We start from the raw sequence: 22,199 nt of genomic DNA, 5'->3' as shown, positions 1-22,199 counted from the left end.
GAATGCTTCAGCGTCCTGATCAGCTGGATAAAGTGGAGCAGTATCGCAGGAGAGAAGCTCGGAAGAAGGCTTCAGTAGAAGCTCGACTCAAGGTATGAAGTTTCATAGCCCCAAGTCTTCGTGATGTGGCATGAATACACTTTTTTTTTTTTCCCCTACATTTTCATCCAGCATAAACTTTAATTTTTTCTCTGTGTCCAAAACAGAAACTTTGCATCCTGAAAGTAATGCAGACTAATGTTGTGCATCTTACTGAAAGTTTATTCAAGCATTTCAAGTGCTCCTATGTTCTGTAACATCTGTAGTTTCTCCATGGACAGCTGCCTTTGTGCTGCATAGTCTGTCAGCCAGCAAACCTTGGTCTTAATGATCAAATACAGAACCTGTAACAAAAAACCGATGAGTCATTTTAGCATCTGAGTTTTGTATGTGTTTATACTAGATAGCTAAAATCTGTCAGATTCTTGTCTCTTGTGGGAGTGTACCCCATGATTTTCCCCTCCTTCACATGTGTACTTGTGAGTGCGCACAAACACACATGCACAGACTTAGCCTGAAATATGAGTAAAGTCACCCTATGTTTACTGTCTGGGTTGCTAAGTTCTGTGTTGTCTTCCTTCACTGGTAGTCACCAGCCAACAGTCATTTTAGATCACTCTATTAAATAACTGGAGTAAAGCCTTAAAAAAGTGTTTTGCAAATTATTTTTGGGTTTACCAGATTAAAATGGCTGATATACACCGTATGTAATCTTATATTTCAGAATAGTTTATCTCACAACTATTTGATGGCTCCTTCATTGTGGAAGTCTGCATGAAGTGTAGAAGAGCCTATCTTTGTTCACAGCGGAAAAAAAACTATTAGCAAATTACATGCTAATTTTTGTCTATAGCATAGAAATAGAAATTTTCCTGATGACTTGGACTAGATTTAAGGTAGGAAGCATAAATTGGAGTCTATTAATAATGGATCAGTTGTTTAGTTACTGTGATTTATTTATAGTATATGAGTCCAGTCATTTGTCTGTCTTTATAGACAGTGATAACATAAATTTTTAAGCTTCATAAATGCCTAAATCCGCTTTATAGCTAGTTTCCTTAAGTTATCTTAACTTCAGTCATCTATACGTGGTCAGAAGTACCCAATTCAAAAAGAAGTACAATACCCCTTAATCCATCCAGGATGCATTCCCAAAGCGGGTGATGATTAGTGACGCAATGAGTATCAAAGTGTTTTTTCCCATGAGACTGACTGTAATGGGTGGGAGCACAGAGACGATGTAAGAAATACATTTGCTCTGTATTCTGAACTGTGTATATGTGTCATGTGGAGGTTGGAGAGACAGGGTCATCAGGATCATCAGCCAGAGGAGTTGCTGACTTTTCAGCTTGGATCACTGTTGAAAAACCTCTGCTGCTTCATCTATGTGAAGGAACACATGGTAAATCTTTTGGTGTGAACATGTTGGTGTTTTCTTCTGGCTGGATATGCTTTTATCTTTCTTTGTCACTGTTTTCTTTGGATGAATCAGGATGGATCAGAATGGTTTGGGTTGGGAGGGACCTTAAGGATCATCTGGTTCCAACTGAACTGCCATGGGCAGGGACACCTCCTGCTAGACCAGGCTGCTCAAAGCAACCTGCTCCGCTCCCCTACCCTGGGCCCAGCTGACTCCAAGAAGACAAACTGAACATGGGTGGATGTTTGGTTTTAGAATTTTCCGTAGCCATTTTTATCAGTCATCAAGATTAGTGACTGTTTCTGTTTAACATAATCAAGATTCCACAAAAGTCAAATAGGCAAAAATTGGAATATGTAATACTTGGAAGATCTGCCTCAGAAGAAATTGAAATGTCAAACCAGAATTATTGAATATTTAATGTTAATGTAATCTTTAAAATACTTTATGGTCAGCGTCAGAAGATTGTGTTTGAGTATCCAAATTACTTCACTTCCTGTAGGGCAAAGTTGTGTCACTGTAGCAGTTTTGTATAGGGAAAAGTTGTGTCACTGCAGCAGTTTTGTACATAGATAATGTATAAAAATGCCTTAGCACTGCTTAATTGTACTGAGCCTGGCAGGAAAATACTTTTTATCAGTAAAATCAGCATGTCATAATTTGAAAGTACATAAATAGCAGTAGTTTAAGATTAATCACAGCGTTTTTCTGGGACTTTGCCAGTACATTTAAAACACGATAAATGTTGTTCGTAGTTACCAGGATTTCCTCTTTGGCTTCTAGTATCAGACAAAAAGTTCCGCAACTGCCCAAGCTTTTTGGCCTTAAAAGTATGGCAAAAAATGTGCTTTGAGCTTAGCAAAACCATTAGTGCCTCATTTCTTTACTGGTTGCTTCAAGTCCCTGAGATACACAACTGACTTTTCACTGATGTTTTGTCATTGGTATGTCTTTTAAGTCTATTATTTCCAGTTTCATTTTCTACTCACCTGTTTCATCTTAGTCACATCCTTTTAAGCAGACATATATTAAACACATACTGTGGATGTGATATGATTTCTTTCACTCAGATATGCAGTATAATGCACTTTCTGTAAGGTGTCTGAATTGTCACGTGATATTCAGGACTAACACAGTATTTCAAGAGTCATTATTTCATGTGTCACCTGTTGCGAAGAGATAGCTGTATAAATAACCTCTCTATATGCCAAGATAATCTGGTGGTTGATATTTCACAGTGTAAAATTTTTATTAAGTTTGGGTTTTGTTGGTTTTTCTTCTGACTGAATTACTTTCAATTTTATATTTTTTTTACTTCAGGCACGACAAGCCAAAGGGTTGTGGTTTTGGAGTTTTTTAATAGGATTTCAGAACTCCCGGTTTTTCCTTTTTTTTGAACCTTTTCGTTTGTGAGTCAAAATATTTGATTGCTTCAGTAAAGTGTTTTGTTAACCTATACATACCAAGCGTTATACTGAAACATCTGGATCAGCTTTCTTCTGATATCCTCCTTTAATACAAATTTATTAAGGAAACACAAAGAAATTCTGCCTGCCCATGTTCCTGCTTTAACAGAGATTCCTAAAGAAGATGATCTGTCTGTCTAAGCTCCTCTTACCTTTGTGGGTGAACCAGTTGATCCTTTAAAACTAGATACAGCTTCAGAACTTCAAAAAAAGAATATATGCATGCACACAGAATAAGGTAGACATTTCCAGTAAGCTATGATGTTCCCTTTTCAGTTTGTTTTGTTTTTTCTTTTACCTCTGAAACAAAAATTAATTATTGAGAAATGTTGAAAATATGGAACTTATAATGATTAATACGAGTTTTTCCTTTGTCTTTGTGTTTGTATTTAAGGCAGCAATCCAGTCACAGCTAGATGGAGTACGAACAGGTTTAAGTCAACTGCACAATGCACTGAATGATGTAAAGGACATCCAGCAGTCTTTGATAGATGTCAATAAGGACTGGAGACAGAGCATCAACACCATAGAAAACCTCAAGGATGTTAAGGATGCTGTAGTGCAGCACAGCCAATTGGCAGCTGCCGTAGAAAATCTCAAGAACATCTTTTCAGGTAACCTAATATTCTTTATGCAATCCATCGTGTACTAAAAGCACTTTCAAATGATACTAACGGGTGTAAGGTTGTCACGTAATGCTGAGAACTTTAAACCTCACTGGGGTTGAAGAATTAAGAGAGAATCGCTTACACGTCACATTCAGGGAAGTAGGTGGTAACCACATAGTATGTCAAGTCCAAATTGCACTCTAAGAACTTCTAGTCTGGCCTATCTCATAATCAAATACAAGTCACAAAAAAAGTTTCTTGCTAGTGATCAGTAGCAGGGATAACTGTTTAATATAGAAGACTGAAATAAAGAAGTGTCATGTACAGAAAGAAGATTTGGAAAGATCTGGAATGTTGCCAGTGAATTGGGCACCTGCAGCAAGCCTGCTCGGTAAAAATAATCCCAAATTATTTGAGGAAGTGAAAGTTTTTGCAAAGAAAGGCAAAATATGAAACAGCAAGATCTCAAAGATTCTCTGGCAGTCTTTCTCACATAACAGTTAGGACCCTCAAGGATTTCCATTAATGTTACAAGCACAAGTATAAACTGCCTGAAGTTCAGTTTAACTGTGCAGTCCTTGCTTCAGAATGAGGCAGCACAATCACAGAATCCAACCAAATATTTTAAAAGAATTACTACAGCTGTTCTTCAGCTTGTTTGCTAGTCTTCTGTCTTGTATTTTGATTGTGGTGTTTTATCTTTTTTTTTCTTCTTTTTTTCTCCCTCCTTTTTGGTCATATTTCAGTTCCAGAGATAGTCAGGGAGACCCAAGATCTGATTGAGCGAGGGGAACTTCTGCAAGCTCATCGAAAACTCATGGATTTGGAGTGTTCTCGTGATAACCTGATGTATGAGCAGTATCGCATGGACAGCAGAAACACACATGACATGAACCTCATCCATACATACTTTGGGGATATGCAGAAACTTTCTGAGGAGTTAGCAAAGCAACTTTGGATGGTGGTTCAAAGATCTCTAGTTACGGTTCGTCGAGATCCAACCTTGCTTGTTTCTGTGGTTAGAATAATTGAGAGGGAGGAGAAAATTGACAGGCGCATGTTGGACCGGAAAAAGCAAACTGGGTTTATACCTCCTGGCAGACCAAAGAAGTGGAAAGAAAAAATGTTCAACATTTTGGAAAGAACTGTGAGCACGCGAATTGAAGGCACTCAAGCGGATACTAGAGAATCTGACAAAATGTGGCTTGTGCGCCATCTAGAAATCATACGTAAATATGTCCTTGATGACCTCCTTGTGGCTAAAACCCTGCTGGATCAATGTTTTCCTCCACATTATGACATTTTCAACAAATTGCTAAACATGTACCATCAAGCTTTGTCCACCCGCATGCAAGAGCTTGCTGCAGAGGATCTGGAAGCAAATGAGATTGTTAGCCTTCTAACCTGGGTTTTAAATACATACAAAAGGTAAGGTCCCCTTATCTTTCCTGTTAGCAGTAGATGAGAGTAAGCATGCAAAAGGTTCATGTGCTAATATTTGCGATGTCTGTTGGCATATAAGAAGGTAAACCAAAACAGAGACAGGAGTAAAGAACTTTCTGGTTTGATGTTTGTTGTGCATTTTGCTTTCTGAAAATTGTTCCTTGAAACTTGTTTGCATATTCTAATATGTGATTTTGAGTTACTTTGTAAGCTTAATGTTTTAATGCAGTTAAAGACCTGCTTGAAGCTGCAGTCACCTTGTATTTTTGTGCAGGTTTGAGGTATTGGGAAGAACAGAAGAGACTGAGTGCTAATGTGTGTGGAACAAAATATTTTTTGTTGGCCACGATGGTTTTTCAGTTTCTATTGTTCTTTTTTACAGGAGTTGGGACTGTTTCAGTGTTGCTTCATTACTGTTAAATGGAAAGAATGTAGTAACTTCCCTCAGGTTTTCTCTCACAACTGTGTGGTGATTTGTTTATTTAGAATTTCTGCTTGCAGGTTGTGGTACTCTGTGATACTTTTTTTCCTTTGATTTGTATGGTTTGTTGGGATAACTTAGCACCATGTCCTTTTTATTTTATTTTTTTTTAATCCTCCAGATAGAAACAACTCTAATGGAAACTGTTTAGTTTTTACTGGCATGCAGTTACTAGAGCAACTGATTTGTTTTGGAAAAAGTAATGCAAGCCTTTCTGTGGCTCATGATTGTAATCCTGTTCTCAATAGCTGGCATTGACCCAGAGTCTGTGCTGTGTTCACTTTTGCCATCTTCAATTGTTCAATCTCACCAATTCAACAAATTGGACACTTGATAGATTTAGAGTGTAATACCCTACAGCAAATAGTTAGGAGTTAATACTGTTCTGTAGAATCTTCATAACCAGCTTTAAGATTATTTTGTGTTAAGAACTCTGTTGTTTGCTCTTCACTATGAAGTTCTGCTTTTCTTCCCTCCAAGGAGCAGACTTACAGACCTATGCAGGGTATAGGAGAGATGCAGCTTTGAGTTTCTGTCTTCTCTGAGGCGGGGGGGACAAAAAAAAGCCTGAGAGGGCAGCATGGTAATTGTATTCTTACAGATTACAATAAACTGTTATAAAGAGAAGGAGAATGATAACTGCTTGTCATGTTTGTTTGTAGTGGACAGTGGAAGGAGGCAGGCCAGGCTTGTGAGTGAGAAGTGTGAAGTGCTCAAGTGGGATAACGTAAAGCTTACCAAATCTCAGTTACTGCAGTTTTTTATAGGGATATGTTTGTAATAAGCTGTGAAGGAGGATGGCCTATATGACATAGTAAGAATTGTGTTTCTGGGATATTTCACCCTCTTTTCCCTGTATGAAAAATACGTTCAAAATGGCTATTACATTCTTGTGGGCTTCTGTGGAACATTGTAGAGTGCAAAATAATTTTGTCCTTTCTAATATTTCTCTACTTGAAGTAAATCTAGTTGAATATTAGAGGGAGCATATAAATTTCTACTTGTATTTGCATATTATAACTGCACTTCAAAACCAGCTGAGAAAATACTGATCAGTTAAGAGAAGCACTGAGGGTTTTTTCCGTGTAATGAATTGATAAGAAAACCATGCGTAACTTCTGTTTACAATATTTACAAGATAGCGGTTTTAAAACAATTTTGTTCTTTACTAGAGTGTGTCTTGGAAGCTGCTTTTATACCTGTATTCAGCACATAGCTGAGAAATAAACCCATTCTCCGTGTGGACGCCTGTGGTCTTTGTTTCAGGTTTGCAGCTGATAAGCTTTGAGAAGGGTTTAATATCTGTGTGACCTTGTGTAATAGGGATAATGATGGTATAATGAGGCTAGAAATATTTTTCTAATGTGGCACGGTGCCGTAAACAGCTTCTCATATCTTCCCTGCAGAAGCCTAGAGCAGGTCCCACTGTTACTTGTATTTTTAGTGTAAATAGTAACAGAAGGAAATTCAGTTTTCTGAATAGCTTGAGTCTCTTTTTCTAAAGGCTCAAAAAATGTTACAAATGTAAAGTGTTCAGTTACAGTAGCTGAACTTGGGTGGTTTTTTTTTAGTTATAGTATTTTTCCTTTTTTTAGGGCTTTGAGATTTATTTTTTTTCACATAGTGGAAGCACCACTATGTTGATTCACTGCATGTACCCAGACAATAACATAAACTTGCAGAAATATACAAACCTAAGCACTTGTTTAGGATTTGGGTTTTTTAATTTGCTCTTTGTCTTTTATAGTTGCCCCTGCAAATACAGTATATCTGTGGCTTCCTTCTGAAAAGCACACTAGAAATAGAATGTGAAACAGTTTATGTTATTATGATTGAATATATTCCATCAACTCTTAATGAAGCATTCTCTGAAGAGTGTGGGTTTGAGTTATTGATTTTCTGAGCATGAAGTATTAAAGAGTTCTTGCTATGTTGTGCTTCGGCATAGCTTTGGTTTCTTTTTATAGTTACACAAGCAACTCATTATATAATCTTGTACGGATGCAAAATATTGCTGTAAAGTATTAATTTTATATAATCCTTGTCAAAAATAATTCTGAATATTGATTTCTTTCTTGTCCTATAAAATCCAGAATTTTCCTTTGCAAGCAAGTATAGCTAATGGTGCTGTTCTACTAAAATGCCCGTGAAATGCACTTCTGATCTGGCGTGCAAAATATCTCCTCTTATATTAGGTGTGTTCTCTACCAATACAGGAAGCATTAGTAGATGTTATTTTAATATATTTTAGCTTTGATATGGATGTGATACAAGAAGCAGAACAGAAGCTTTTCTGAGAAACTCCAAGAAGAGTATTTTGTACTTTTCACTGATCTTTCCCATTATGAAATTCAGAATGTGTTAGTTGTTTGTCATCATCTCTGAAATTTAAGAGACATATAAAAATGCCCCCTATTAAGAGCCCACGGGTTGAAACAGTTGGGTTTTATTCAGTCTTAAGCAATCACTAACTATTGTACATAAAAGTTAGAAACATATGAAATGTCTCTAACATGTTTTTTAATATATGCTGAGCTATAGCTTTTACATCCCATTCTTTCTTTTTTATAGTTTTATTTGCATTCCTTGTAAATGCCTTTTATTGTTGAAGTTACTATTGAGAACTTCTTGAAATAATAGATATTGGAATATTGCCCCTTACAGCAGTCATACAAAAAAAGCTGCAGAATTTTTAACTTTTCATCCAATTTTTCTTTACTAATATGGATTTTTTTATTTTTTTTTAAACTCAGTACAGAGATGATGGGATATTCAGAACTGTCTCCCGAAGTGGATGTAAATTCTCTTGATCCTCTCATTTCACAAAACGTGGTAGACCAGCTTCTCAGCAAGTATATGTCAACACTCACTGTGAGTAATAACAATGTAAAGACACCTTTGGATGAGTTTATAGCTACATTAGTGCCTCAGTGCTGTTCCTCCATCAGAGGAAACTAGCGTGACAAGTGTGAACTCGGTAGCATTACGTTTATAGATTTTCATATACTATGTGTAGGTTTCGTTATAAAGTTAGAAATAGATGATTTTACAAATGTAAATCATGAAGTTCAAGCAGTAATTATGCTTTACAGACTCTGTTATTCATTATATTAAAAAGGAAGGAATTAGGGTGTTCATATGTCTAAATTCATAGCACCAGTGTGTTGGGCATTGCTATACTTACAAGCCACTGGATGGAACTTGGTCCCTGTAGTAACTACACCGACGTTCAACACAGATGTGATTTTTTCAAGGTAATGAGAATGTTCGTGTTTGCCAGTTTGATTCTTTTAACAAGCTTTTTCGTTTCATGCCAGTTGACTGCATGAGCATAATTTCCTTCTCAAGTTTCAATTTCTATTTCATTTCTTACCGTTTCAAGTGAGCCTTAAATAACCAAGAAACAGTGTCTTTATGTCGCAAGAGTCACTGGAAATTGGTCAACTACATGGCAAAGGAATCATTATGTGACTGTTAGGTTTCCAAATGTATTTTTCTTTAAAGATGCACCATTGATTGCCTCTGAGACTGGATATTGGGATAACTGGGACTTTGGACTTGCTCTTCTTATGTTGTTCAGTTGAATTCCTTCTCCGCCTCTCCTCCTCAGTTTAGGAGCTCTGCCAAGCAGAGGAGGGGAATTTTTTGCTTCTTTGGATGTGTCAGCTACTTAAATATGTCCAGCAACAGCAACTTGATACTCAACATCACAATATGAGCTGATCTTGTTATGTCTCGTGGAAGTGCTAGCAGAAGCTCTTCCTCACATTAGCTTTACTAGGACTTTTATGCAAGTTTGTTTTTCTGCACTTACCTTTCAGATAAAAAGTCTTTGGTTTGTTTTCTCAAGCTACTTTTGGCTTGACTCAGGAAATGCCCTTGGATTCATTTTGTTCCCTCTTAAGATGAAAAAATATACCTATATTGGTTTTTCAGAAATATTATTCCCTACTTATTGAAAAGTATTATATATAGAACATTGTGGTATTTATATTCTAAAAATAAAGCAAAGCTGCTATTTTGTTAAATGCAGAGTAGTTTTCTTTTGCTGGTTTTGATTTTTGGCTGAATTACCTTTTCAAGGCAGAAAAAGCTGAAACTGCCTATTTGTTTCACAGGATTCAGCCTCATCTAATATTCTGGACATTCCCACATACACTTCTGCTTTATTTCTTTTGATGTTGTGTTTAAAACTACTTATAAACAAAATGTAACTGGTTCTGTTTGGGTAAATGAAAGCCTTTCCTATTTGTGACTATCAACTTAAATATTTATGTTTAAGGCAATAAAAATGTGTCATTTTCATGAGAAACAAAGTGCTATAGATTTTAACAGATTTATTATAAAATACTTTTTTTCCCAAGCACCTCAGCCTGAAAAAACAAGTTCTTGTAAATAATGATCTAAAGGTGAAAAATGTTGATGTGCTAGCTTAAAAGATTAATTCTTCTTCACAAATCATATCTCATCAAAGTAATTCCAGGCTTATAAGGAACATAATTGAAGATGGCACTGTATGTACTTTCCAAGATAAGCACTTGACAGACCACTCCCTATAGTCAAAAAGAAAAGAAGACTACAGGTCTGTGTTTAGTCAACAGCCTTTCTTGTGCAGGAATATTGTAGAGCTTTCGATTTCCTTCACCTTAGCTGCACATAGGTTTTTTTGACAAAAGGATACTGATTTAGTACATTTTAAAAAGTAAACTTTTTTAATGTACTTTTTAGACTTTTTTTTTTCCCCCGCTTTCTGTACATGCCTGCTGATTGTGTCTGATTTTGCCTGGTAGGGCACAATAATTTTCTTATTATATGTTAGAAAGAAGTGTGATCCTCTGTTTTACAAGGGAATTGAACTAAATGTGAACACAGAAGAAAAGAGGCAGAAACCTTCAATCCTTTGAAAACACAGGGATAATTATTTTAGATAGACAGAAATCCAAGAATCAAATTACATATCTAGCAAACATGCAGGTCTTTACTGCCTACTCTTGTAAATATGTCCGTGGTATCTGTGTCATGTAAGCGATCAGAAAACTGGTTTAATCTAGTTCTAAAAGCAGTTGTTCTTAATGCCTGCTTGTTGTATAATGTGCTGCTTGTATGGGAGGAGAGCCAGCTATTGTATCTCCATCGCTATTTTCTGCAGCACTTAAATTCCAAGAAATACAACTCATTTAATCTAATCCTGAGGTTTTGTTTTCACTGGTAACATGCATCGTGTTCCTAAAATGTAGCTAAAAAGACTACAAGCAGATATGTACTACTTTTCCAACATTATTACCCTTTTTTTTTTTTTTTTTAGTTATTGAAAAATTCAGTTTGAAACCTAAAGCATGAGGCTTCCAAAGTTAGTGAACATGTTGATTCTGACAAACTGGCTTGCTCTTCGTGTTTGGAGCGCTCCCCTTCCAAAATGTGCTTAAGCTTGATTCAAACTGCATCACTAGTTTTTCCGATAGTAACCTTTGTCAATGTAAGATTTAGTTTGTCTGTGTTTCCTTTATCCTGAAGGGATGACCAGAGTGCTCAGCATTGTCTTGCCACTCTTCATTATGGAAATGGCTGCTATTCCAAATAGTGCAGTGGGGGTTTTTTATTGTGTTACAATTTAAAAAAAAAAATTTCTTGGTTGTTTTATTTAATGTAGTCTAACATCATTGGCTGGCTACGGAAAGCACTGGAGACAGATAAAAAAGACTGGATAAAAGAAACTGAACCAGAAGCAGATCAAGATGGGTACTATCAGACTACGCTCCCAGCTATCGTTTTTCAGGTATAATAGAAACTTCGTTATCGTAGAAAAGCTGCAGCAGCAGTGCACGGGTTTGGGGGAATGGAGGGACAGGAGGGGGAAACTAATTTTTTTGGAATGATGGTGTCTACTGAAGTATAGTTTTGTTCGGTGTTTTTCCTGTAGAATTGTTAGTTGGAGGGGGTGGTTTTTCTGAGTGAGGGTGTTTTTCTGGTTTTGGGGTGGGGTTTTTTTTTTGTCTTTAACACTTAGAGACTTAGTTCTTTTTATGTGTCTTCCCAGCCTATTTTGTTAACTGCTTTTACTTAAGTCTCCTAGTGTCAACTTGTAATGTAAGCTTACTAGATGAGAAGTTTGTAAGTTAGTAGAATATTGTCTGTTAATATGGTACTGAGGTAGTTAGACATGTATTTATTCCTATAAATTATTCATTATGCAAACACCTTAATACTGGAACGAAAAGTACCATTGAACATCAGAAGTGTTGCTGTTTAAATTATTAAATAGCCTCTAAACAGAAAAGCTATTTCTAAGATCTTAAAAAAAACCAAAAACCCTCCACACAAAAAAAACCCCAACTTGCACGACTTGGTCATTGATAGTAAAAATAGAAAGTTTTAAAAATTATTTTTAAAAACCAGAAAAATGTCAGTTTATTATACTAATTTTTCTTTACAAATCCTGTGTCAATGAAAGACCGATGTTCTCTTCATCCCGCATTTGTTTCCTGCTATTATTTTTTCTATCTTTTACAAGGATTTCTGCTACATTCTTTAACATTTGTATTAGTGCCAAAGTTGACTTCATCTAACCCTTTTCACAAAGTGTGTGATGTCAAAGGAACGGGTGGCTGACTGTCTCTAACGCTGTGCCATCAAAGGGTGCAATGTTGTAATTCATGTAACAGTGAAGCTTTGGAAATCATCTCAGCATAAAAGCAGCTCATGTTTCCACCTGGCTTTGGACCCTTCCTTTCTGGTCCCCCTTCTCTCAGAGTTCCCTGTAGGTCACCTAGATCTTGTGCCTAGTTGTGTTTCTGAAGTTTAGGGGTCCATTCGGCTTCACTAATGTGAACTCAGTACTTTCATGTATGGGGAAAGCAAAGGAATTTGAGTTATAAGGTTATTCATTAGTAGCTGCAGGACTTCACCCAAGAGCACTGATCCACTGTCAAGTCAAATTCCTATGAATTAAAAATATTAAGTACATTTTTGCTGAAGAAAGAATGCAACTGTTTTCAGTATTAGGAAAAAACAGTATACATTAATAGTTGTCAATAATTTAATAATTACACGTATGGAAGTAGTGACTTTTGGTTTAGTCAGCAGCAATTGTCTGGGCTTGTTTCTTGTTTTTGTTTTAAAAAAAAGGCAAAAAACTCCAGCCAAAATATATGTAGAGCTGATGCTAGTGAGAGTTTGCAACAATGTAGGCATTATGTCTTAGGCCTTTATTAGTGGTAAACCACTCTTTATAATTAAACTATTTTTAATTTAGATGTTTGAGCAGAATCTTCAGGTGGCTGCTCAGATAAATGAAGATTTGAAAACAAAGGTACTTCTTCTATGTCTTCAACAAATGAATTCATTTCTAACCAGGTAATATGTTTTTTTAAATATAAATGCTTTATCCTGCCTCAGCCTCTCTTTGTTCCTGCAATTCCAATACTTGTTTTTCCTGTGGATGTTTCTTTCTTGCCTTGTATTTCTCCTGTCCCATCCATGCCAACCAAACTTTTCTTCCCTTTTCTTGCTTTCTTCCTCCCTTCCCTAGTTTCAGTGCAGAAGTTCTGTGCTGCTGCGTGACACTTTCAGTTCCTCTCTGCACACAGCTCTAATTTTTGGAGACAGTTCTGCTTCCTTGTGTATCTTAAATCTATATCCTTTTGTTGTAAGGATGATAGAAGACACCTCCTTGGCTGGAGTCTGCCCAGAACAGAGAGACACACAAGTCACGTGTCATGTCACATGGGCAACAAGTACTTTACTAAATACTTCTGAATATCTGACAGGTCCTTATGGAGTGTTTGGTCCTACAGGTGTACTTCAGTTATTAGAGATTTCTGTCTGTTTAGTGCCATTCCTTGTGTATGTTACAGGTACAAAGATGAAGCACAGTTGTATAAGGAAGAACATCTTAAAAATCGTCAGTATCCTCAATGCTATGTTCAATACATGATTGCAGTCATCAACAACTGTCAAACCTTTAAGTAAGTTTGCATGTTCTTGTAGTAAGGCAAGAAAAATAACTATTGGTATTTCAGTTGTAACACTACATTTCCCAGGACCTTCTCTTCTCTTGTATACGAAGAAGGTTTTAGTTCAGATAGTTTAGCTGACTAAACAAAAACAACAGGTTTAAATATGTTGCTGTTTTAAGAGGCAAATGCTGCGATTGCTTTTGCCTTTAGCAAGCCAAGCCATAGCCCCTCATTGGTGAAAATCCTCTTGTTATTCCAAGAATTCAATTGCCAGAGAAAAATTTATCTTTGTCATGGTTTAACCCCAGGTGGCAACTAAGCGCCACAGAGCTACTCACTCACTCCCTGCCTATCAGGATGGGGAGGAAACAAGCTGGAAGGGTAAAAGTGAGAGAACTTGTGGGTTAAGGTAAGAGCAGTTTAATAATTTAAATAAAATAATAATGATAATAAAAATTGTAATGAAAGAGGAAATAAGAAGAAAAAAAAAAAGAGGAAATAAAACCCCTGACAAGTGATGAAAATGAAAAACAATTGCTTACCAACAACCAAGCGATGCCCAGCCAGTCCCTGAGCAGTGGCCCCAGCACAACTTTCCCTCTAATTTATATGCTGAACATGATGTCACATATGGTCTAGGATGTCCCTCTGGTCAGTTGGGGTCAGCTGTCCCACCTGTGTCCCCTTCCAACTTCTGACGTACCCCCAACCTCCTCACTGGTGGGGCAATGTGAGAAGCAGAAAAGGCCTTGGCACTGTGTGAGCCCTGCTCAGCAGTAACTGAAATATCCCTGAGCTATCACTCTGTTCTCAAGACAAACCCAAAACATAGCCCCATGCTAGCTACTGTGAAGAAAATTAACTCTACCCCAGCCAAAATGAGCACAATCTTCAATTTTAGGAATTTGAAAAAGTCATTTCACTAAGTTTGTGTGGAGCCTGGCATCTGCTCTTACCTTTGTTCTCTCAAAATTTAGTAGCAGTGCAGTTGTGCATCGATAGATGATGAAAAGCGTTGTTATTTGTCACAGAGAATCTATAATCAGTCTGAAAAGAAAATACTTGAAAATTGAAATGGAAGACACATTGTCAAGCAGTCATACAAATATGGATGCAACTTTAGACATCATTGCTAAAGAAGGATGCTCTAGCCTGCTAGATGAAGTCTTCATGGATTTAGAGGTTAGAATTTTTTTTCCTCAAAAAAAAGAAAGTATTATTTTTGTAAGGAAAAATAATTCAGGAATGAAGTAGTTATGAAGCGTTTTGATTGCTAATCATATTTCATATGAGCTGTGCTAATAAAATGCCAGTAAATGTCAGTATTGTTCTTCACTGGTATAGTTTGCATGTAGGAGGCTGAAAGGTTGTTTAATTCTATTTCACAGGATGACTTCAGACAGGTGCTTTACATATAGTTAGTATTTTCTAGTGGAAGTGACTTAGTTTTATACTTACTTAATTGAGTTTTAGGAATTACTCGAAAACTACTGCTGATATTAAGTTACCATCTTTGTACAGATGCAGTACACTTATAATTAAGGTAGTTAATTGATTCTAAAAGTGGGCCCTCTCTGACTGAGAAATTTCTATGTTCAAGAAATCCAGCTTCTTGTATAGAATACCTCAGGGGAAAAAATAATTCTTTTTATTACTAAAAAAAATGCGAGCTTAAAAATGCTTCATATTTAAAATTGGAGTCATTGGTTCTTACACCAATCTTGTCCTTGGACCTTAATTTTTTAATTTAGCATAGACATTTAAGTAGAGAACATAATAAAGATTAGAGAACTTGTATGAAACAAGTGCTCAGTTTAGTGCACTTGGTCTGCCTACACACCCGGTGTGTACATCAGGATAGGATTCTGTGGCAACTTCATTTTGACAACTGATCACATAATTTTCCTACCCTGTTTATTCCTTTTAAAAGAGTGTAGTTTAGAAATGTGTGACACTTAAAATTGTCTCTTTGGTTTTTTTTCTTTTTTGCAACTGCATTGATAAGATGGAGGAGTCAAAAATTTGTTTTGATCAATTGTTTGTTACCTTCTCAGCCACATCTCAATGAGCTGATGACAAAGAAGTGGTTAATGGGCTCTAATGCAGTGGGGACCATCTGTGTCACAGTAGAGGATTATTTCAATGATTTTGCAAAAATAAAAAAACCTTACAAAAAGGTACGTGCAAAATATTCTACAATACTTTGCTAATGTACTCTGAAATGTTGGTGTGGAATTTCTGAACCCTGAATGGAATTCAGAATTAGAATACAGAAATTAGAATTGATTCATCACTGGAACCATCACTGTTCATAATCTTATTGCAAAAGTCCGAGTCTAATATTTCTCTCTTATCTTTTTTGTTAACAGCCACATAATGTTGTCAAAGATGAATCAGAATTGCAGAATTTAATCCATAAAATATGTTGGCATGTTACTAGATTGTATTCTTACCAGTTTGTATTTTTCTGCCTCTCTTCAGAGGTTTATAGTGAGATAAAATTAGCTTTTCTGAAACTAGTGTTGCTGGCCTGCAATTACTTATTTTCTAAATGCATATTCTGTAATTCCTAGATTTAATATATAAAATGAAATGTAGTTAAATTGGTGCTATAACTTTTAACAAATGTGTAACTTGTTTAAAATGCTGTTATAGGAGAATCGTGCTAGGCTCAGTTGTCTTTTTTTTTTTTTTCTTTTTCTTTTTTTCCCCACCTTGTAGTCTGTCAAAGAATATCTGGATTTCTTCATTATCATTCAATAAGTAGTATTATTGTACTTGTACACTTTTATTATGTCTTAAAGGATTCCCTAAGATTTAGGAAATACTTGAAACTATCAAGATTAAGTGAGAGCTTCGAACAAACCCTTATTAAGCTGAAATGCTTAAACGGCAGTCTCAAAATCATACACTTACTCTTTCTAACCTTAACTCTTAAAGAGATAGAGGGAACTGCTCAACTGCTCTAATCTTCTGTATTTGCAGATCCTAGAGGCTTTACTCTATAAGTAGATAATATGCATTTTCAGTTCAGAAGAAGTACATGAAAGAAGTTAGGCCAGTTCCAGAATTAGACTATGTCCATGGAACAGCTTTCTTTGCCAGATTTTGGTTTAGTAATAGTGGTAATAGTGCTTGCCATGAGTTTCTTTAAGTTAATACCAGTCTCTACAATCACATGTGTTTCGTCATGTAGTGTTTGTTTCCACCTTATGAGGAAGAAAAGTGCATTTTTTCTGACATTCATCATAACTGCTATTCCTCTGTCTCCCAGCATGAAAGAATCTGCTGTACAAGACACATTATGTTTTAGTGCTGGATGTGATAAGCTTCTATTTTCCTGGTTTGAGGTGGACTTCTCCAGTTTTAAAATATTCTTGGTTGCCTCTGCTCTGAAACTCCAACTTTTAAAAGCCACACGAACAGAACACCTGTAAAAAGACTATAGCCCAATGGAAAGGACAGTGTTCTGGAACAGGGGGGGTCTGGATCTTAGTCATTCTGCTTTGCTGTTTTCCTTACATATAAAGTGAACATTCTGTCATCGTACTGTTGACTCTTCTTGAGTGTTGTTTTTCTCAGCTGTAGTATCTCTTCATTGGAATGGGGCAGACGTGTCAGTCTCCCACAGTCTATTCTGCATGGTTAAGTTTCCTCTGTGTAGTTGGTGTCACAGAATCATTTGGGTTGGAAAAGACCTTGAGGATCATTGAGTCCAACCATTAACCTAGCGATGCCAAGTCCAACACTAAACCGTGTCCCTGAGCACATCATCTACACGTCTCTTAAACACCTTCAGGGATGGGGATTCAACCACTCCCCTGGGCAGCCTGTTCCAATGCTTGACAACCCTTTGGGTGAAGAAATTTTGCCTAATATCCAATCTAAACTGGTGCAACTTGAGGCCCCTCCCTCTTGTCCTATCACTTGGTACTTGGGAGAAGAGACTGACCCCCACCTCGCTACGGCCTTCCTTCAGGTAGTTGTGGAGAGCGTGAAGGTCTCCCCTCAGCCTCCCTTTCTTCAGGCTGAACAACCCCAGTTCCCTCAGCTGCTCCTCATAAGACTTGTTCTCCAGACACTTCGCCATCTTTGTTGTCCTTCTTTGGACACACCCCAGCACCTCAATGTCTGTCCTGTAGTGAGGGGCCCAAAACCAAACACAGGATTTGAGATGTGGCCTAACCAGTGCTTACAGGGGAAAACACAACCAGTAAACTGGTATTTCTACACACTCTTGAAAGCAGGATTTGACATAGTATTTTCTGTGTCCTAGATGAAGGCTGTGACTTCCAATATTTGCAGTCTGTTGTTTTCCCTTTTTATTTTTTATTTTTCTTTTCTATCTTTCCTGAAATATTTCTACAAAATTTTTGCTGAAGAACGTGCTGATTGAAACTAAAGCTTGATATATAATAATACGTTTAAAAGTTTGCAGGCTTTTTCTTACTCATAGGTAACTTTGCCACCATGCTTCGCAGAAAAAAAATAAACACCCGAGGACTTGTGGGATTTAAGGATTCTCCTTGCATTGAAGTTGAAAAAAACCTGCAAAGGTTTTGGGGTTTTTGTTTTGTTCTTTATTTCCAAACCTCAGCATTACTCTTGCACCAATACCAGCTGCTTTGTTTAGTAGCTATTCACCAATAACTATTTCCTACAAAAAGACAAGTACAGAACAGCACATCAGTGAAGGAAAATTTGAGAAAGTCATTGCCGCTGGCTGTCCGGACTTCTTACCAGGCTTGACCCAGAGCATAGATAACGTAGCCAAGATCTACAATGCAGTGTTCTCCAGCAGAAGCCTCCGTGATGGCCAGTCATTCCTTCACCAGATAGAAAGAGCAAGGCCAAGGCCAAGTCTGTTCTAAAGATCATCCAAATTATTTCATGTTTCTTCTTCTTGTCTTTGGTGCTCCTCAGAAATAATTCAGACATGCTATTAGAGATAGAATGGGTTTGTTGTTTCTCTTTCTTCTAACTGACACACCCTTTCCATTAGGGAAGGACAGATTTTTATTTCTGTTAGCATTGTGAAAATTAAAGCAACTCAAAGTGTAGCATTAGCAGGAACTGTGTACTGGTGATTAAATGCAAATACGTATTTCTTAGAATCACAGAATGTGTTGGGTTGGAAGTGACCTTTAAAAGGTCAGTTAGTCCAACCTCCCAGCCTAGTTATTGTTCCAAGACTGAAAATAGTGGCTACATTTGCAGGTATCACTGGCAGAATCCACCACTTTCTTTTTTTTTTCTTTTTTTTTTCCTCCAGACAATGACTATTGAGGCCCATCGGAGAGTGGTTGTGGAGTACATCAGAGCAATCATGTTAAAACGTATATCTTTCAAGAATGCAGAAGAGAGAAAAGAAGGTGCAGAAAGAATGATCAAAGAAGCAGAACAGTTCAGATTTCTGTTCAAGAAGCTTGCAGCTGTATGTATTTGCTTTGGATGATGCTGTTAACCTGGTAATTTATGACAAACCACGCATGTTTGCTGCTTGGAGAAAATGGTTAGAATTAGTTCTGCGCATCTCCAAAACGTTGGGTGACTTGTGAACATCAGGGATGCCGGCTGAAGGCACAGACAGACTTTATGAACACCCAGAGGCCTGCTGCTCCACTTCCTGAGCACTGTTCTCTGCCGCTTTGTGTTTTTACAGCTCTCTACAGCTGTAGAATGGCCTCATGGAGATGGGTACCCTGAATTCATATAAATGAAATAAAAAAGCAGTTGTTTGGTTGGGGGAAAAAAAAAAAAAAGCTTTGTTTCTCCTGGCTGGAAGAAAGGGTCATGCTGCATGAAACAGATGCAGTTACTTATTACCTAATTAGCACGCAATGTATTCATTTAGAATCAACAACGGAAGTACCTCCTTTAAAATACAGTAGAAATGGAAAAGACAGGCAAAAAAAGGTGTTTGAGAAAAAATGTACAAGGTAATCCTAAAATGAACACTAAATCTCTTTTTAAATTTAGAAGGAGCAGAAATCTGTCAGAAAGCTCCTAGGGCCAACAAGGTGACAAAATGCAAAAGGAATTCAGAGAAAGATAAAGCCTGAAAAATGAGATGGGGGTGGGGAAGGGAGGCATTCATCTCTGCTTGTTGTGGGAGACATTGGGGCAGCTCCTACATCAGAGTCCTTTGTTATGTGGGATTCTGTGTAAAATCTGTTTCAGATTAAGGCATTAATAAGAGGAAGTTATGGAAGAAATTAAATGAATGATACCAGATTGCCGGGACCAGGTGACCTGGAACTAAGAGCAATAAAGTAGTCCAGAGATGAAACAGATATTACAGATCAGTTGATCAGTTGATGAAGCCTGCCTTGGTGACCAGATAACTGGAAGGAAACTAATGCAGGGCCAGGTTTTAAGTAGAGATCTGGCTTTTGCATCAGTTCTTCCTAATGTTTATGCTGGCAAATGAGCTGAAGTTGAAGGATAGAGCACATTACCATGTTGACAAAGACATCATTGTTCATAAGACATGACTTTCTTTACTGATTTTCTGAGAGCTGGTCTCTGGATGAAGAACAGGGAAGAGCCTTATGGTGACAATTCACAAATATTTTTTTCTTAATATCTGAAAATCCAGCTCTTTGGGGAACCAAAGCGAATTGTCAGATGAAGTACGAATTAAATGATTGCTTATAGATATTGGGGGGATTTCATTTTTATTGGGGATATTCTTTTATTTATTTTTTTTTTTAACTTTCACCTTGCAGGGCTCTGGAGAGGACACTGAAGGACTCTGTGACATCATTGAAGCCATTGCAGAGGTTATCAAGCTAACTGATCCTTCACTGCTCTATCTGGAAGTGTCAACTTTAGTCAGTAGATACCCAGATATCAGGTAACTCTCTTTGACCTGAAAGTTAAAATATAGATAGATAACGTCACAATTTCTTTGTATTCTTGGGCAAGTTTTAAAACCATGTGTGATATTTCTGACAAAAATCTTACTTGAGCAAGGATTCCTACTAATGCGAATTTTACCATTTTCCTTTGGCAGAGATGACCATATTGCAGCTTTGCTAACAGTGAGAGGTGATGCCAGCAGAGAGATGAAGCAGACTATCATTGAGACTTTGGATCAAGGTCCAAGCCAACCGAATCCAAACTACGTGCCAATTTTTAAAGAAATTACGGTTCCTACGCTAACTGTGCCAAAACTTCTAAAGTAACTGACAACTGTGTGTGTGTGTGTGTGTGTGTGTGTGATTACAGGTCTGGGATCAACAGGTTTGAAATACTTGAGAGCAAATTTGGTAATGCTATTTTTGAGTAAAGTTCAGTATACACTGATACTTGTTAGGCATGTTTCTTTCTAAAGACTTGGATGTGGGAAAACGTAATGAAATTTCTGAAAGAAGATGGATGTAAAGGTCACGTTTGAAGAGTGAGGCTTCTAATGGCCAGGGAGCTCTTTACTGACCCATTTGTTACAGCCACTTTGCTGTCAGCAAATGCATTTTTCTTGTGGAATATGTTTGCACGGTGCACTGCAATGCTGTATAAATATGTTTATACTAAAGACAACAGAGCTGTATTAGTGCTGGGTATACTAACATCCATTGCTTACAATACCTACGCAGACTCTTTTAGAACTGTCTTTGTATGGCACTTCATTGAGCATATATCAACAACCTCAATCCACTTTCACATTATACTTTATGTACTTACTTTGGTGTAAAATAGTTTATTGCAGAAAGCTTAATTATGAAATCAGTTCCCCGACTAAGGGACTGAATGGAATTGCTGTTATGCAATTTGATTATAGGGTGAATAAATAAAGACATGAGGTACAATTTTTTTTTTCATTGATTTGCTAAAAGTAGCACATAAAGCACTGCCCATTCAATAAAATATTAAACCATTGCTACCTTCAGATATGTATTCCTTGCATCCTTATAGAGTTACAGTAGATTTAAATGTTTATTTGTTTTGTTTGAAGTGGGAATAAACTTTGGATTTAATAGTTTTCTGGAACCACAAGATACTGTTTTTTATTACCATGGTATTTTCAGATTACTGCTTAAAGCTAATTTTCGGTATTATCTATTCTACTTACGAACTATTACTAGAAAATTGTGGATTTAAAGTGACTTTATGAAGAACCCAATGAAGGCATTGTCTCTTAGTACCTGAACAGAGTTGTCAGAGATAAGTTCAAGGTAGACATGAGCCTACATTGTTGTAATTAATGTTCTGGAGCTGGTAGGTGTAACTTGTTGGGCCTGTGAACACCCGGAACTTGTGCCTTTCCACTCCTTGCACTGACTCCTCCTTACCCTGGAAGGGCTACATGCAAGGTCAGCGGTTTGGACAAAGGACAGAACAAAGATTGTGGCTTTTCCAGAGGCCGAGGACAGGTCGGCAGAGCCTCCACTTGCTACCTCAGGAGTTCCAGCAAGGTCTGGCAGCCCTCCACCCCGCCATGGGACCTTACGCAGCTCACAGAAACTGCAGGCAGGGTGAGGGGAAATAAAACTAAATTTTGGAGGGTTGTGTTCGGTTAAGAATTACTGAGGTGATGCCAGTTTGGGTTGTGGCTCAGTTTCAACCCTGTGGTTTCTGGGCTGTACCTGACGGGGTTGTGCTGCGCGCTTCTGATCTTCCGTTTGTCCAAGGGAAAATCTGACCATCGGCCTTTGCTTCCGCCTCTGCTCTCTTCTTCCTCTGCGGCAGTAACCCCGTATCCCCGCAATGTTTCCCCTGCGTGACAAACCCTGCCCGCCGGGGAGCTGTCGCAGGAGCGGCCCCGGCCGCGCCCTCCGCCGGCCG

General features: G+C 37.4%; 1 protein-coding gene across 1 annotated transcript in view; it reads left to right on the top strand.

Annotated features, from left to right (window-relative positions):
- The window catches only part of EXOC3 (exocyst complex component 3), a 21,118-nt gene extending 73 nt beyond the window's left edge, over positions 1-21,045 (top strand). Inside the window, exons 1-12 of the mRNA XM_009876988.1 lie at positions 1-92; positions 3,320-3,539; positions 4,280-4,961; positions 8,211-8,328; positions 11,108-11,233; positions 12,710-12,810; positions 13,311-13,421; positions 14,444-14,594; positions 15,467-15,589; positions 18,685-18,846; positions 20,141-20,268; positions 20,428-21,045. The exon at positions 1-92 is cut by the window's left edge and continues 73 nt beyond it. Coding sequence (XP_009875290.1) covers positions 1-92; positions 3,320-3,539; positions 4,280-4,961; positions 8,211-8,328; positions 11,108-11,233; positions 12,710-12,810; positions 13,311-13,421; positions 14,444-14,594; positions 15,467-15,589; positions 18,685-18,846; positions 20,141-20,268; positions 20,428-20,599 — 2,186 coding nt within the window. The 3' untranslated portion in view covers positions 20,600-21,045. The remainder of the gene's footprint in view (positions 93-3,319; positions 3,540-4,279; positions 4,962-8,210; positions 8,329-11,107; positions 11,234-12,709; positions 12,811-13,310; positions 13,422-14,443; positions 14,595-15,466; positions 15,590-18,684; positions 18,847-20,140; positions 20,269-20,427) is intronic.
- The last annotated feature ends 1,154 nt before the right edge of the window (positions 21,046-22,199 follow it).

This window comes from Apaloderma vittatum, unplaced genomic scaffold, assembly GCF_000703405.1.
Source record: "Apaloderma vittatum isolate BGI_N311 unplaced genomic scaffold, ASM70340v1 scaffold15770, whole genome shotgun sequence".
Classification (NCBI taxonomy): Eukaryota; Metazoa; Chordata; class Aves; order Trogoniformes; family Trogonidae; genus Apaloderma; species Apaloderma vittatum.
This window is presented reverse-complemented; position numbering and strand designations above follow the sequence as displayed.